This window comes from Emydura macquarii, unplaced genomic scaffold (assembly GCF_026122565.2).
Source record: "Emydura macquarii macquarii isolate MOO-44397 ecotype Brisbane River unplaced genomic scaffold, CSIRO-AGI_Emac_v2 contig_450, whole genome shotgun sequence".
NCBI classification, from domain to species: domain Eukaryota; kingdom Metazoa; phylum Chordata; order Testudines; family Chelidae; genus Emydura; species Emydura macquarii.
Window position 1 is genome coordinate 1,934,599 of NW_027130587.1, and position 13,645 is coordinate 1,948,243.

A 13,645-nucleotide genomic window follows, 5' to 3' on the forward strand; every position below is an offset into this window, starting at 1 on the left:
AAAGCTTCCCTGTTCTGTCAGTATCCTTTGTACTGCTAAAGATCCTATGAGTTGGTCACCTCTTTTCTATTGAAGTAGAATGTTACAAATGGATGTTTCATGTATTTGAGATCTTTTGTACCAGTATGCAACGCGTTAATGTGCATCTAGAACAGTGGTTCTTAACCTTTCCAAATGACTGTACCCCTGAAGCCTGAGTCCCACCCCCACGGGGCTGAGGCATGTAACTTAGTTTCATGGCACCCCTGTGGCTCCAGGCAATTGCCTTTCTTGCCACCCCCAATACCAGCTCTGCACTTGCGACCCCTCTAAACCCCCAGGTTCAGAAACACTGAACTTCAGGGATGGCCTGGTGTGAAGCTAAGGTGGAGATGAGACCATCTCCAAACTGCTGTAAGCTCAGGGACATGCATCTCTGCAGGAAGGATGCATGACTGTCTTATCCAGTACTTCTCAGTCTTTTCAGGCTGGCAACCCTTTATTCTAAATCAAAAACTTTTGTGATAACCCCTTCCTCCACATTTAAAATAAACTAAGAGTAAAAAATGTCAGTGATAACCCTATGTAATTGGCTTGTGTTTTGAGAGACTGACAGGGAGTACTTTACCTTGGAAGGTAAGAGTACGCAGGGAATGGGGGAGCAAGTGTTTTCTTTGCTTTAGATTATAACAAAACTTTAATTGCCTCGTGTCTGATTGGCTTCCAACTCACCAGTTGAGAAACAATTGGCTAACGTTATCAACCTGCTGGCTATAGTCTGGAAGGTGGTTACTGTTATTACCCTTCTCTCACTCAGACTTGATGTATGGTAAACTCCTTAGAAAGAATTGTAGAATAACTCTTATTCCTCATGCTGCACTTGTGCTAAAGATATAAATGCACAAAAATATTTTGAATACCTGCATACTTGTGTTCTCTCCTCGTATGTGTGTGTTTTTCCTTGCATATCTTGTCCTGGTGAGGTTCCTGCAGTAATGTGTCTATGCTCTTTACAGATATTGGCTGTTTTCGGATGAGGTTCCTGGCTTGTTCATTGAGAAGGGCTGGGTACATGATGGTATAGACTACAGATTTATCCCTCGCTGCCAAAAGAAGGAGGAGGTGGTTGATGATGATGATGATGATGACTACTACCCAGAGGGTAAGATCAGCCAAATTCTCTTGTCACTAATGGATTCCGTTTGTTACTAGCTGGGGTCAGGGGTGGATCAGCAAATGGATGACCATGTAACAGATCAGTTAAGGTGCTGTTCCTCAAGAGTGTCAGGGTGGATCCCACCATATAGGTGTGCATGAGTCTCATGCGTGAGAGTGGAGACTCTTGAATAGCAATGTCAAGGGCTGTGCTTGTGCCTTATGTTCCCATCTGAGGGGCATCCATGATCCTCTTTCAGTTCCTTTTTAATTCGTATGGTTCTCAGCTGGAACCTGGCATGTGTCCAACTCACTAATTCTCGGCTTTGGTTAAATTTTTTCAAGCTCTTTATAAAACCTTCAGCATTTTTCTGATTCACTGACATCAGACTGCTGTGAATGATATTGACCAGTCTTGACTGAATAGTCATGGTCAGCACACACGCACACTTACAGGTCTTCTGAACATGCTGGATTCAAAACCTTCAGTCTTCAAGCCATGCCCATCCTGCAATGCCCTGATTTCATTGAAAAATAGGTGCAGCAAGTGCCTCCTCTGTTCAGGAGAGTCATGATACTGAGCGGATGTTTTGCGTGCCATGAGAACATGCAAATCATGAGATGTGTTGTTGGAGCTTCAAATTCTGGAGCAATTTATGAAGGTCTCTTCAGATTCTGATATGAGCTCCAGATTTCTGGTCAGAGACAAGGGACTCCAAAGACCAGCACAGAGAAGATGGCACGGAAAAGAGACTGGCATCCTCACCGAAGCAGACTCAACCAGCATCGCAGACACCATCGGGACTGAAACTGACACCAACATCTCTGGCACCAAAATGCAGCTCCAAGAGGGGCTGCTGTGAACACAAAGGCAGAAACATCAGGAGGAGCTCAGTGTTTTCCCACAAGGACAGACTACCTAAAGCCTCAGGATAAAACCATGAAGCCCCTCGTGGCATTTAGAACCTAGTGATAAGGAGCAGCCTGTGGCACAGAGACTTTCTTCTGGCACCAACTGTAGCTCCAGCGATGCATCCCTCCAGTGGCAACACCTACAGCTGCCAGGATTTTCATAGGAGCTGAGGCATGTCCTGGTACTGTTACATGCCCCAGTACCAAGAGAGCCATATACCTCAGCACCACCCTGAAATGATGTCTATTCCTGCTGCCCATCACTATATGTTCTCACTGCCTTTGAGCTGAGAACCCTCTACTCTGTCAACTCTGTCTCTGTCAACACCACAAAGCCATGTCATCTCTCCTTGCAGGTCTCAGCTGCTATCTCTCATCAGGAATGGCATTGGACTAGCCAGTATCAAATAAGCCAGCTAGGCCCTTATGTCATATCACCGTGGCCTTAGTCGACTTACTGTGGTCCTCTATCACATGCATCTAGTGGCCTGTCTCCACCGTATTCAAGGAAGAGATTGCTCTTGCCATCAGCATGTCTGCTCAGACTGCCTATGCCAGACTACAAGGAAGAACCAGAACTAGGGGCAGAGCAACAACAGGGTCCTGTTTTTTCACCAAAATACTTCTTATCTTCGTCACCTAGTGAGGCGATTATCCTCGGCACTGATACTGGCATGGGACTACTTCAAGCCATTCCAAAAGCTCCTTATGAGAATTACTTAAATCCTGGAGAAACAGACATTGATCAAATCAGAGAAATATCATAAGTTAATATTTTGACAATTCCCAGTCCTGCTAGAATCACCCTTCTCATAAATGAGGGACTGCTTGACTAGGAAAAGGCCTGTGGCAGATGCCAGCCACAATAACACCCACTGCAAGAGAAGCAGTACCCAATCCCTCAGACAGGGTTAGAATACTTCTTTGCCCATCTCAACCAGGGTTCCTTACCTGTCTCAATGATACAGGAAAAATCTACAGCAAAAAGGAATACCCCTAAAGACAAGGCTGTACCTATTTAATCCTCTCTTTTTCTGCAACTACAAGAGGCAAATTACTGGCCAAATATAACTTTTTGGGTTGGTACGAGTGACACCCTTTCTCCCAAAACTCCCATGTGAAAACAGGAAGGAACCCAGGGAAATAAAAAGATAGGCAAGTTGGTGGCCTTACAGGTGGCAATTGACACTTCCAACACCACAGTCAGATCTATAGCCATGGTGGTGACAATGTGCAGAGCATCCTGATTCCAAGCATTGGGCATCCCTTGAGAGGTACAGGGCATGACTGAACTTAGAAAGCATGGAATCTAAGGAGCAAACAGACAACTCTTCACACACTCTTAAATACTCAAAAGCTCCCTGGGGACTTTCACCCTAGCCCCAAACTGTAAACCATAGCATTTTCAATCCCAGTCAAGACAACAAGCATCATGCTATCATTCTAGGCAACCTGAATGCTATGCCAAGAAAAAGCTATGGTGTGACAGGATTTGCCAGCCGCCTCCTTCCTCGGCAATGCATCTCGCTCCTATGGCATGTTAGCAAATTTGACAGGCTTGTTGGGAGTTGTACCAGATCCAGTCAAGACAGCATGACTTTTAGAAGCCATCTTGCCCCATTCCACCAGGGGTGATCTGCCATACCATTGTACAAATGGGTGCTAGAGGCCATTGCTCATGGCTTCCCCAGCCCTCTTTGGAGACCCTTCTCATGAGAGCCTGCTACAGGCAGAAGTGGCCTTGCTGCATTGTCTAGGAGGCAGAGGAGGCGCTACCAGATTTCAGGTGAAGGGGCTTCTGCTCCCAGTATTTGCTTATTGAAGAAGAAAAAAGGGGTCTTTGTCCTGTCCTACACTTGAGAAGATTCAACAAATTCATATGCCATCTCAGGTTCAGGACGGGTTCTTGCCTGTCATTCCATATCTTCATGCTTAAGGCTGGTTCATGGCTTTCCACTTGCATGATGTGTATGCATACTTCTATATCACTCTCTATCTGGGCCATGGGAAAGACTTAAGATTGACAGTGGGTCCCAACCATTACCAATCCAGGGTATTGCTCTTTGGACACTCCATGACACACTGTTCACAAAATACCTAGCAGTGGTGGCTGCACACTTAAGGAGTAAGTCTACTTGCACTGAGATGACTGGCTAGTCAGGGCAGGTCACAGCAGGAGATGTTGACAGCTCTGAAATACATCCTCTCCATGTTCTCCCAATTGGAATTCCTTGTGAACTGTGAGAAATAGCCTGTAACAGCCCTGCAGGTGCTGGTCGATCATAGCACCTAAGAACTCTGTCCGGGAGAACTTGCTTCTCAGGGGCATGTCTACACTGCAATTAACCATCTGTGGTTGGCCCGTGTCACTGCCTCGGGCTGTGGGGCTGTAAAATTGTGGTGTAAGGGTTTGGGCTTGAGTTGTGGCCCAGGCTCCAACCCAAGCCCAAACAATTACACTGCAGTTTTTTGCATCTTGAGTCCCGTGAACCTGAGTCAGCTGACTCAGGCCAGCCATGGGTGTTTAATTGCAGTGGAGATGCACGCTTGGAGACCAGGTCTCGGGCTGCTAGGCCACATGTTGGTGTGTATGTATGTGGTACCACTTGCCACGCTTCACTTACGTTCTTATATCTGCATGTTCCCTGTATCCAAGCATCACATGATCAAGAGTTATAGTCCCTCTCCAGGTCCTACAAGAAACTGGTAGTTGCACCTGGAGAACATGTGAAAGGAGATTCCCTCCTTGATCCCCTCGCTGCTGGTGACTCTCATAGCAGATGCCTCAGGCACAGCTGGGGTGTTGTGCTTCTGAATTATCTCCAGATGCAGAGAACTTGGTCCCAGTATGATTTGAAGCTGCATAAGAATGTCCTGGAGCTCAGGGCAATCTAGCTAGCCTGCGTGGTGTTCCTGCACTGCAGAGCCCTGAAGCTCATACAGATTTTAATGGACAATGTAACAATCCACAGTGCACTAAGTAAACCAGCAAGGAGGTGCTCTGTCATCCCCTCTGTCAGGAAGCCATCCGACTGTGGACTTGGCATCATCCCCATGGGATAACCCCATTGGCCCTGCGCATTCGAGGAGCCAGCAACAGCTTGGCCTTTTAGGCAGGCAGGCTAGCACGTGAATGGACACTGCGGATGTTCATCATCAAGCCAATATGTCGCCAGTTGGGGGCTCCAGCGATAGAGCTGTTCGCCCCAGAGGACAACACAGTGTTCAAACTTCTGCTCCAGAGTGCATGAGCCTGGGCTCTACCAGATGCCTTCCTGCTCCAGTGGGCTCCAGGTCCCCTATACACCTTTCCCCGCCTTACCTTTGATAGAACAATGCCATGATGATCCTAACTAGCTTCTTAATGGTAGTGGCAATTTTGGCTGTCAGACCTCCTTCACGCTTCCATTCTGCCTCCTATCATCTCTGTCTGCCTGGATGTGAGATCCCAGCTCCACTGCCAGATATTGTGCCCATCTGCAGTCCTTGCACATGACTGCTTGGTTATTGGTTGTCTGAACATGGCAGGCTTCTCAACAGGTTCAAGAAATCCTACAGAGCAGGAAGCTACCTGCTAGGAAGACATACTTCTCCAAATAGAAACAGTGTCCATATGGGCAATCCACTACCATCTGAACCCAGTTGAGGCTCCAGTACCAAAGATCCTCCACTACATACTGCACTTGAAACAAGGTGGGTTGTCAGTTCGTTCTCTCAAGGTCCACCTTGCAGCAGTGTTGGCATGTCACAGGCCAGTACCTCACCCACCTTGTCTCTCTAATATCCTGGGACTGACACGGCTACAACACTGCATACACACTCCAGTGCAGTCCTACTTGCTCTTCTCACATGAGAGAGCACTGATGTTCCTCAAGAGCTTATTGCATACTTAAGTTGCTGACAGGTGGGTGACTCCTGTGTGGGATCTCAACATTGTTCTCTGAAACTCATGGAGCCTCCTTTTGAGCCATTATCAGACGATTAGATACTTTCCCTTTAGGTGGACACTTGCTGCCATTGCTTCAGCATGGGTCAGTGAGTTCCAGAGTGAAGGCGCTACATGCTTTGGGTGGTTTCCAGAGCTTTGCTCTATATTACTTTAACGGGACAAAACCCTTTATGCTGTCTCCTCGTCTTTGTGGCTATAACTACTCATTGAAAGGTCCAACCACCTCATCACAGAGAATTTAAGTGGATCATGCGGTGTATCTCCACCTGTAATCAGTTAGCTGCTGAGTCTCTCCCTCCAAATGTCAAGAAATACTTCATGAGACCACATGCAGCATCTGTGGTTTGCTTTAGAAATATTCCCGTCTCTGAGACTTGCAAAAGCAGCAATTGGAGTAACCCCCTGAGTTTTTAAATGTCATTCTTGACATGGCAGTAGGTCTGATGCCACGTTTGGGAGGGCAAGTACTATGTTCTTTATTTGACTAATGCAGTTGGCACTCCTCATTCCCACCATCTAGAGTGGATTCTGCTTGCCAGTCACCTATAGTGGGATCCACACGGATGCATACTCAAAGAATGGTTGGTTACCCTATAGTACAACATCTCAAAGAATCAGTGTGGATCCCATAACCTGGCCTCCAGCCCCTCTGTTCAGAGTCCTCAGCAGCTCGGGCTTTGAATTGCAAGGGAATTGAAGGAGGGTCCCAGTCACCCTCACCTCGTACAAGAGCATATGAAGCACATGTGCACCAACAGTGAGATCCACACAGGCTGTGGGGTAAGTAACTGTGCTACATAAAGGCACTCGAACAGAAGAGAAACAACATAAATTAGGGCTGCAGCGGCCAGGATTCTAAATGAAACTAGGGTTTTGGGCCCTGTAACTGTATTGGAGCCTTTCCTGCGACTGCCTTAACTGAAGAGAACCTCGGGCTACTGCTTTAGGTCTCCAAAAACACAACTGCTTATACCCCCTCTGCTCCTTTTGATAGTTTGTACGTCAGTGCCTGGGACTCCTTAAAATAGCCACAGTTGGACTGGCCGTTACCTTGTGGCAGCCACTATGAGGAGGTGGTTACTGCAGTGGGCCTGGCTGCCTGGTGTGAAGTTGGAGAGATTGCTGCCATTTGCTGTCAGGCTAATCAAAAATGGGATCGTCTACACCAGTGCGGCTGTAAAAGGGGTTGCGAGAGCAACACCGAAATGAAGGCGCTTCCATTTCACTGGGAATCAAGTATCCTCTGCCACCTTCAACTGAATTTCAGTCCTTCAGCACTTCCTTGCTTATGGGTTGGAAGGTGCTGGGTTTGCTATAGAAGCAGCATGTTCCTCTGTAACAGTCATGCCTGGCAGTGGGGCAGTTTTGCAGAGCAGTTCTGTCAGTTTCCTCTAGTTCTCCACAAATGAAGGTAGCTATTCTATGAACTCTTCCCTCCCCCTAAATGTTCACTGTTTCATTTCCTTGGGAAACTACTAGAATGCATATGTTGCATCTTCAAGGAGGTCCTAAACTAACTGGGTGGTTTGCTTTTCTTAAAGATTACATGTAACACCTAAAATCTGGTCTAGGTTGTGCCTCAGACATTGCTCTCTGCCACCTATCCTATCCCTCTTTGTCTAACAAGTGACATGAAATCCACTTGTTGAAGTGGATTTTCTTGCACTGAAATGGCCCTAGGGTACCTCTCCACTGCAATAGAAGACCTGTGTCTGGCCGCGTCTGGCCTGGATGAGCTGACTCAGGCTCCTTAATGCAGACATTTGCGCTCAGGCTGCAGTCTGGTTTCTGAAACTTTGCAGCAAGGGAGGGTCTCAGAGCTCAGGCTCCAGCCTAAGCTCGAACATCTACACTGCCATTTTTAGCCCTGCAGCCCATGCCCTGCAAACCGAAGTCAATTGACCCAGGCTCAGAATAAGTGCTGCAGGTTTTTTATTACCCTGAGGGTACATCTACGTTGTATGTCTACACAGCGGTGTAAGCCTGGGCCCCTTGCGTCCACACACAATTGTGTTAACCTAAGGTTCTGAACCTAGGGGCCTAGGACCCTGCAGAGCTGGAGGTTACAAGCCCAAGACCTAGGGTCTCAGCTTGTCTCAGGTCCCAGAAGTCTTCCACACACATCCCAGAATTCTTTGGAGCAACTTCCTAAGTCCTTTCTATGCTGATGATCTGTGATGCACTCTACTGCAGCGGAAGCCACACTTCCCTTTGCAAAGGGTAGCAGCTCAGATCAGCTTTAACCTGTTGTCTGCTGAACACTGGTCTGCAAGCATACCATCGGGAAGCCTGCAGGTTTTCAATGGAGACGGATCAGAAGAAGCTTTTTGCAAAGGAGCTACTTCCTGGTCACGAGAGCAAAGCCAGATTTTCCTGCATGTTCCCCAGGCACTCCTGCATACACAGCTGCAGGGCGGGGGGCAGAAAGTGGAGCAGAGACTAAGTAGCTGCCCTCCAGGGAGGGGGCGTGGCAGAGCTCTTGGCTCAGCATGTTGGGCTGGGGGAGGGATGACCCCAACACCCTGGCCACTCCCCGTCCCTGCAGGGCAGTGGCTTGGTCCGCTCTGCTCTCTGTCCCTTGCTTCTGCCACCCCTGCCCTCCCTGGGGCTGCGTGTGTAGAGGCGCCTGGGCAGCGTGTACTTTCAGGGCAGCGAGTGTGGGAGCCAGCCCCAAAACTTCCCCACAGCCTCCTAGAATCCCTTATCCCTGCCTCCTGGGGTGCGGTGGGGGCAGGGATGAGAGATCCCCAGGGAGTGCTGGAGCACACTGCACCCCAAACCTTGGGGATGCATTTCACCACTCTACAGCCGGCAGCAGCCAGGTGGGTATGGGGATTTTTCCTCTGAAACCTACAATTTAGGTTAAACTTCAAAACAAACTGATAAAAATAATAAAGCAATCAAACAAAAACACCTTCCTCAAACATCCCATTTCAAAACTTAAGAATGGCAAAGTTCCATTGTAATAGTCTGACAGCCCTGCAGACTGATGTCCTAACTATTCTTAGAACAGGTGCACATGGGCATTTCCCTGCCAGTGGGACTCAGCCTAGAGTTGGTGAGCCCATTTCTCAGTAGATGGTAGATCAGTAGAAAGCCGTCTCACTCTGCCATCAGTCTGCTGAGACAGCCACCGAAGGAGCTAATTATGCAGTTTTTGTACTCATGCTCATGGCCCTGAGTCCTATCAATAACACCGTCACAGTTAGGAAACAGTAGAATTTTCCCACAGTGTAACACGTTCGTAGGGCTAGAGTGTTGACACTGGGGAGGAGGGAGGTGGGTGCAAGGCACTCTGCGATAAGGTTACCTTGCCTCGGGTCTTTGCACTGCAGTGTGGACACCAGAGCCCTAGGTTTGAGTACAGGTCAGAAAATCCGTAACCTAGGGTTAAAATGCAGTGTATACACTCAAGCCCAGGGTTCCCTGACACGGGTCAGCTGACTGAGTCCCACTAATCCTAGGTTTATGTTGTTGTGTAGACATATCCTTAGATATCTCTTCTTCCCAAAGTGTAATGCATTTTTTTAGCGCACATCCTAATGTGAACAGCATGAATGCTGAGAACCTTCTACTGTGAATTCACTATGCTTTGGAAGAGTGCATTCCCTGTGACACTTGGGGGTTGGGAAGGGAGGGAAATGGCATTAATGGCTTGATTTATACACTTTACTTATAAAGCATAGAGACAGGGATTCTGTGTGTGACTTACAGGAATTGGTGAATTCATAGCATATGCACACATACTTGAAATGATTAGATATTTGGGTATAAACATTCACTAACCTTTTTTTTCAAAGTAATTGTCCACTGGAGTTCAGTTGCAAAGGAAAGACACTGAGATTTGTACATTGTAAGGGTGGAATGTATTTGTACTTCTGAGCACTAGATGGAGTATCTGGTCAAAAAATAGCAGAGAGTTCTTTGTAAAATTTTAATGTGTTATTTCTAATGTCTCTTTCTTGTATTATATCACTATGGTATTGTGGCACCTTTGTAAATACCAGGATAGTAACTGACTTAGGCATATTGACTGAGTTAGTTTCTTTTGGGAAGCAAATTATACGTCTCCTTAGCCAAATACGTGAATAGGCTTACTGAGTAATTTTGCCTCCTTTCCTGTCTTACAACCCCAGCAGCAATCTGATACAACCATTTTAACCAGAGTCAGTATAACTTTGCAAAGTAAAAAGTTGACAGGCGAACCATGAATGAGGTTGTATTTTAATTGTGTGAATCTTTTACAGATAAGCCAAAGAATGTGGCTGCAGGTGGCAGAGTGAACACTCATCATAGATCCGTGCACATTACAGATGTTCCGGTAGAAACCACTGTACCCAAACAGGGACAGAACTTATGGTAATATGCTTTCTCATAGCTGCACTTCTGTGCTCATAACCAGACAATTGGATTCAGTGAAATTTGGTGGAATATTCAGTTTGGTCCCAGAAATGAATGGTGTCAACTTCATAAGAGACCTGGGATTCTGATCCATCCTGGTGTTTTGTAAAGACCGGTATCTAGTGTAAACGGGAGCTGTCAGTGATTTCCAATGGAAAAACTGAAGTGTGGAAAGCTAAGTAAACCTCTGTAAGGAGGCGATCATTCCATCTTGTTTCACACACTGAGTGTATTGTGGTTCTGTTAGAAGTTAGACACAAGAAGAGTATCCAATAATATTTTTGTTTGAACAAATGCTTTTTATTCTTTCCAATGTGTGATGGTCCCATTTATAATAACCAACTAATTACAGCTATTCTTTTTTCCGTTGTCCTGTTTAATCGCTAAATTAGTTTGGTATCCTCCCAACTCTATCCTTTTGAAGCATGATATGCAACCAGTAATTGTGGGTAATATTAGATGAGCCAAGAGGTAGCAAGACTTTGATTTGCTGCTGCTAGAATGTCAGATTTGGCCAAGATAGTGATTTTTAAATCAATAGTAAAAAAAGCCTGACTTAAAATAGATTATTTTTTATTCAGAAAAATCTTGATGCTCATTCTTTGGAACAAGATCCGAAACACTTATTTATTCTGATCCATTAAGAACATATGCCACCTACCTACTATGCTGATTGTTTTTATTAACATGTACATGCTTTGCTTGAGCAATGATCTCACTCCAATTAAAATAGTCTGTGTGGATCTCACTTGTGGTACAGCAAGCCTTATGCTTGTGAGATTAGAATTTTTTGACCAACAGTGACCTTCAGGGCCATGCCTGCGCCTTGCATTTCCTTGTGCCCACCCACCCTCCTCCAGTGAAGGCGCATATAGCAGAGTGGCCCCAATTGCCTGTTAGTTTCCTGTTGGTGCTTGTGGCAATGAGATAGGACTCGGTGTCTGCCTCCCACTCTCTGGCATCCTTGAATTGAAACACTTTATAAATGTTGTTAATTACTAGTTCAGTTATTTAGTTTAGGGAGACTTTCCTGTCCTGTTGGAAGCCCCTTTATTTTTTATGTTTTCTTTCCTTGTGATAACTACTCATCACCAAGGTGCTATTCCACCAAATGGCCAACGCTAAACAATCTAGCTGCAAGCTGTGCCTGTTGTGTAACAGGCTTATTCCATTAGCTGATGGGTGCCCTTGGCCATTGCACCGTAGGCTGGTCTTCTCTACCAGAGCTGATTAGCTATCAATGACTTTGAAGCAAAGTTCTACCTACTGCAGCAGTCCATGAGGGGAGCATCAGACTGAGCCCCTGGCACTGTTCTCTGTACTAATGCCACCAACACCAGAAAGGAATTATACCCTCCGTACTGGTATTCTTCTGCAGTACACTGAACAGTCAGCATTACCTCTAGAACAGACATACTCCTCCTCCTCTTTACTCTCCCACTTTCTCCAGAATCAAGCAGAGACCCTTTCCAGACATCCATCTCCCTCTTCCTCTTCCCAAGGATTCCCTGAGTAGAGCAACTCCCAGATCATCCTCAATCACCAACAGACTCTGGGGCTGCCCAGAGATCTCTAGCAAAACATCCTTGCATCTCTTGTCAGACATCACTTAGAGCTGTAGTCTTATCCCTTTCGCTTTACACATTGGTCGTCTTAGGCATTCTGGTCCCCTGCCTGTAGGAGATGCTGTCCCTTTCACTTCTACAAATGATCTAGGTCCAATGCACCAGTTAAGTCCATTACTAGACCACTCAGTGAAGTAGACCTGGTGGGAACGAGAGAATGTGAGGGAGGAGGCAGAGGCTCAAGAGGAAGAATTCGAAGGAAATGACTCCAAGATTCTCAAGAGACTTCTATCAACCGTTTCTACTTCCCTTTACCTGCCTGAGAGCAGGTGGTGATATCTGCTCCCATACCACCTCCTAGAAGGACTTGTAGTCATCGGGAGTTCCTGTGAAGGGTAACATACAATCTGGACATTGAATTATTTGTAAGGTATATGCTTATTCTGTTCTAACCTCCCAAGCAGATTAGCAATGCTCATAAACAGGGTCCTAGAGCCTGTAAAAGATTTGGCAAATTCCAGCCTTTAAACCTCCAACATCAAAATGAGCAGAGAAAAGATAACAGTATTTCTACTCACATCTGACTCCTTGATTCCTAATGGTGTTGGCAGAACAGAGGCAATCTAAACAAACAGGACTACCTAACACCACTACTAAGGACAAGAATTCTAAAAGACTTGACATCTTAGGCAGAACGGCCTGCTTCTTGACATCTGTACAATTATGAATAGCCAATTGTCAAGTCCTATTTGCTAACTATGACTCCCTGACCTAGGACAGGAGTCACTCTTCATCGATAAGCTCCCCCAACAAGAAGCAAGGGTTGACCAGAGAGCCATCATTTGGAAAGGACAGCTAGTAGCCAGAATTTCCCTCCAAGAAGCCCTAGATGCCTCTGATCCAGTTTCATGACCATAGCCCACACCATGGAGAGGACATCCTGACTCCAGTTCTCAGTGATTCACAAAAGAAGCCCAAACAACTATAGATCTCTCCTTCAAAAGACCAGATTTTAGTTCCTGCATGCATGAATCATTAAATACCCTAAAAGACAAGTTACATTAAGGTCCATCGGTATCTAAACAACTGTGAGTAGAAGAAAATCCTTCAGATGCTAGGGCCAGTTAAGACTAAGAATTTCCTCTTACCAGCAATAGAAGCCACTGGCTACTCTTAAGAGGAGTTCTCACTCATGGTCCTAGTTCCTTTTTACCTTCCCTGGATTGATGAACTAATCTCCAGAGGCTCTGCAAATGCTTTTGTGTGCCCTCCTCACACATTGACACTTACTATAGATGCCTCCATGGCAGGATGGGGGCGGGGGTGGGGGTCCATCTAAACCACATAAAGATTCAAGGCTCATGGTTCCAAGAAGAGTCTTTTCTCCATATCAGTGTGCTGGAATTCTTGGCAATCCAACTAGCTTTCAGAGCCTTTCTACCTCTTAAAGGAACCACAGTACAGATGCTGACAAACACCTCTGCAATGTATTATATCAACAGGCAGAAGAGTGCCTGCTCATTTCCCCACCTCATCCCTGGTCAGGAATTAATCAAGCTGTGGATATGGTGCCATCTTCATGGGGTAGCTCCCATGGTTCTTCACCTACCAGGAACAAACAACGATCTGGCAGATCACCTCAGCAGACACTACTGAGCCATCTGTATGATTGCTGAAGGACTCT

The 13,645-nt window shown here is 46.2% G+C and overlaps 1 protein-coding gene across 2 annotated transcripts in view; it reads left to right on the forward strand.

Moving 5' to 3' along the window:
• BAZ1B (bromodomain adjacent to zinc finger domain 1B) overlaps positions 1-13,645 on the forward strand; it is an 82,410-nt gene that overhangs the window by 44,665 nt on the left and 24,100 nt on the right. For both annotated transcript variants that reach the window (XM_067537751.1, XM_067537750.1), the window contains exons 9-10: positions 996-1,141; positions 10,243-10,354. In XM_067537751.1, coding sequence (XP_067393852.1) covers positions 996-1,141; positions 10,243-10,354 — 258 coding nt within the window. The remainder of the gene's footprint in view (positions 1-995; positions 1,142-10,242; positions 10,355-13,645) is intronic.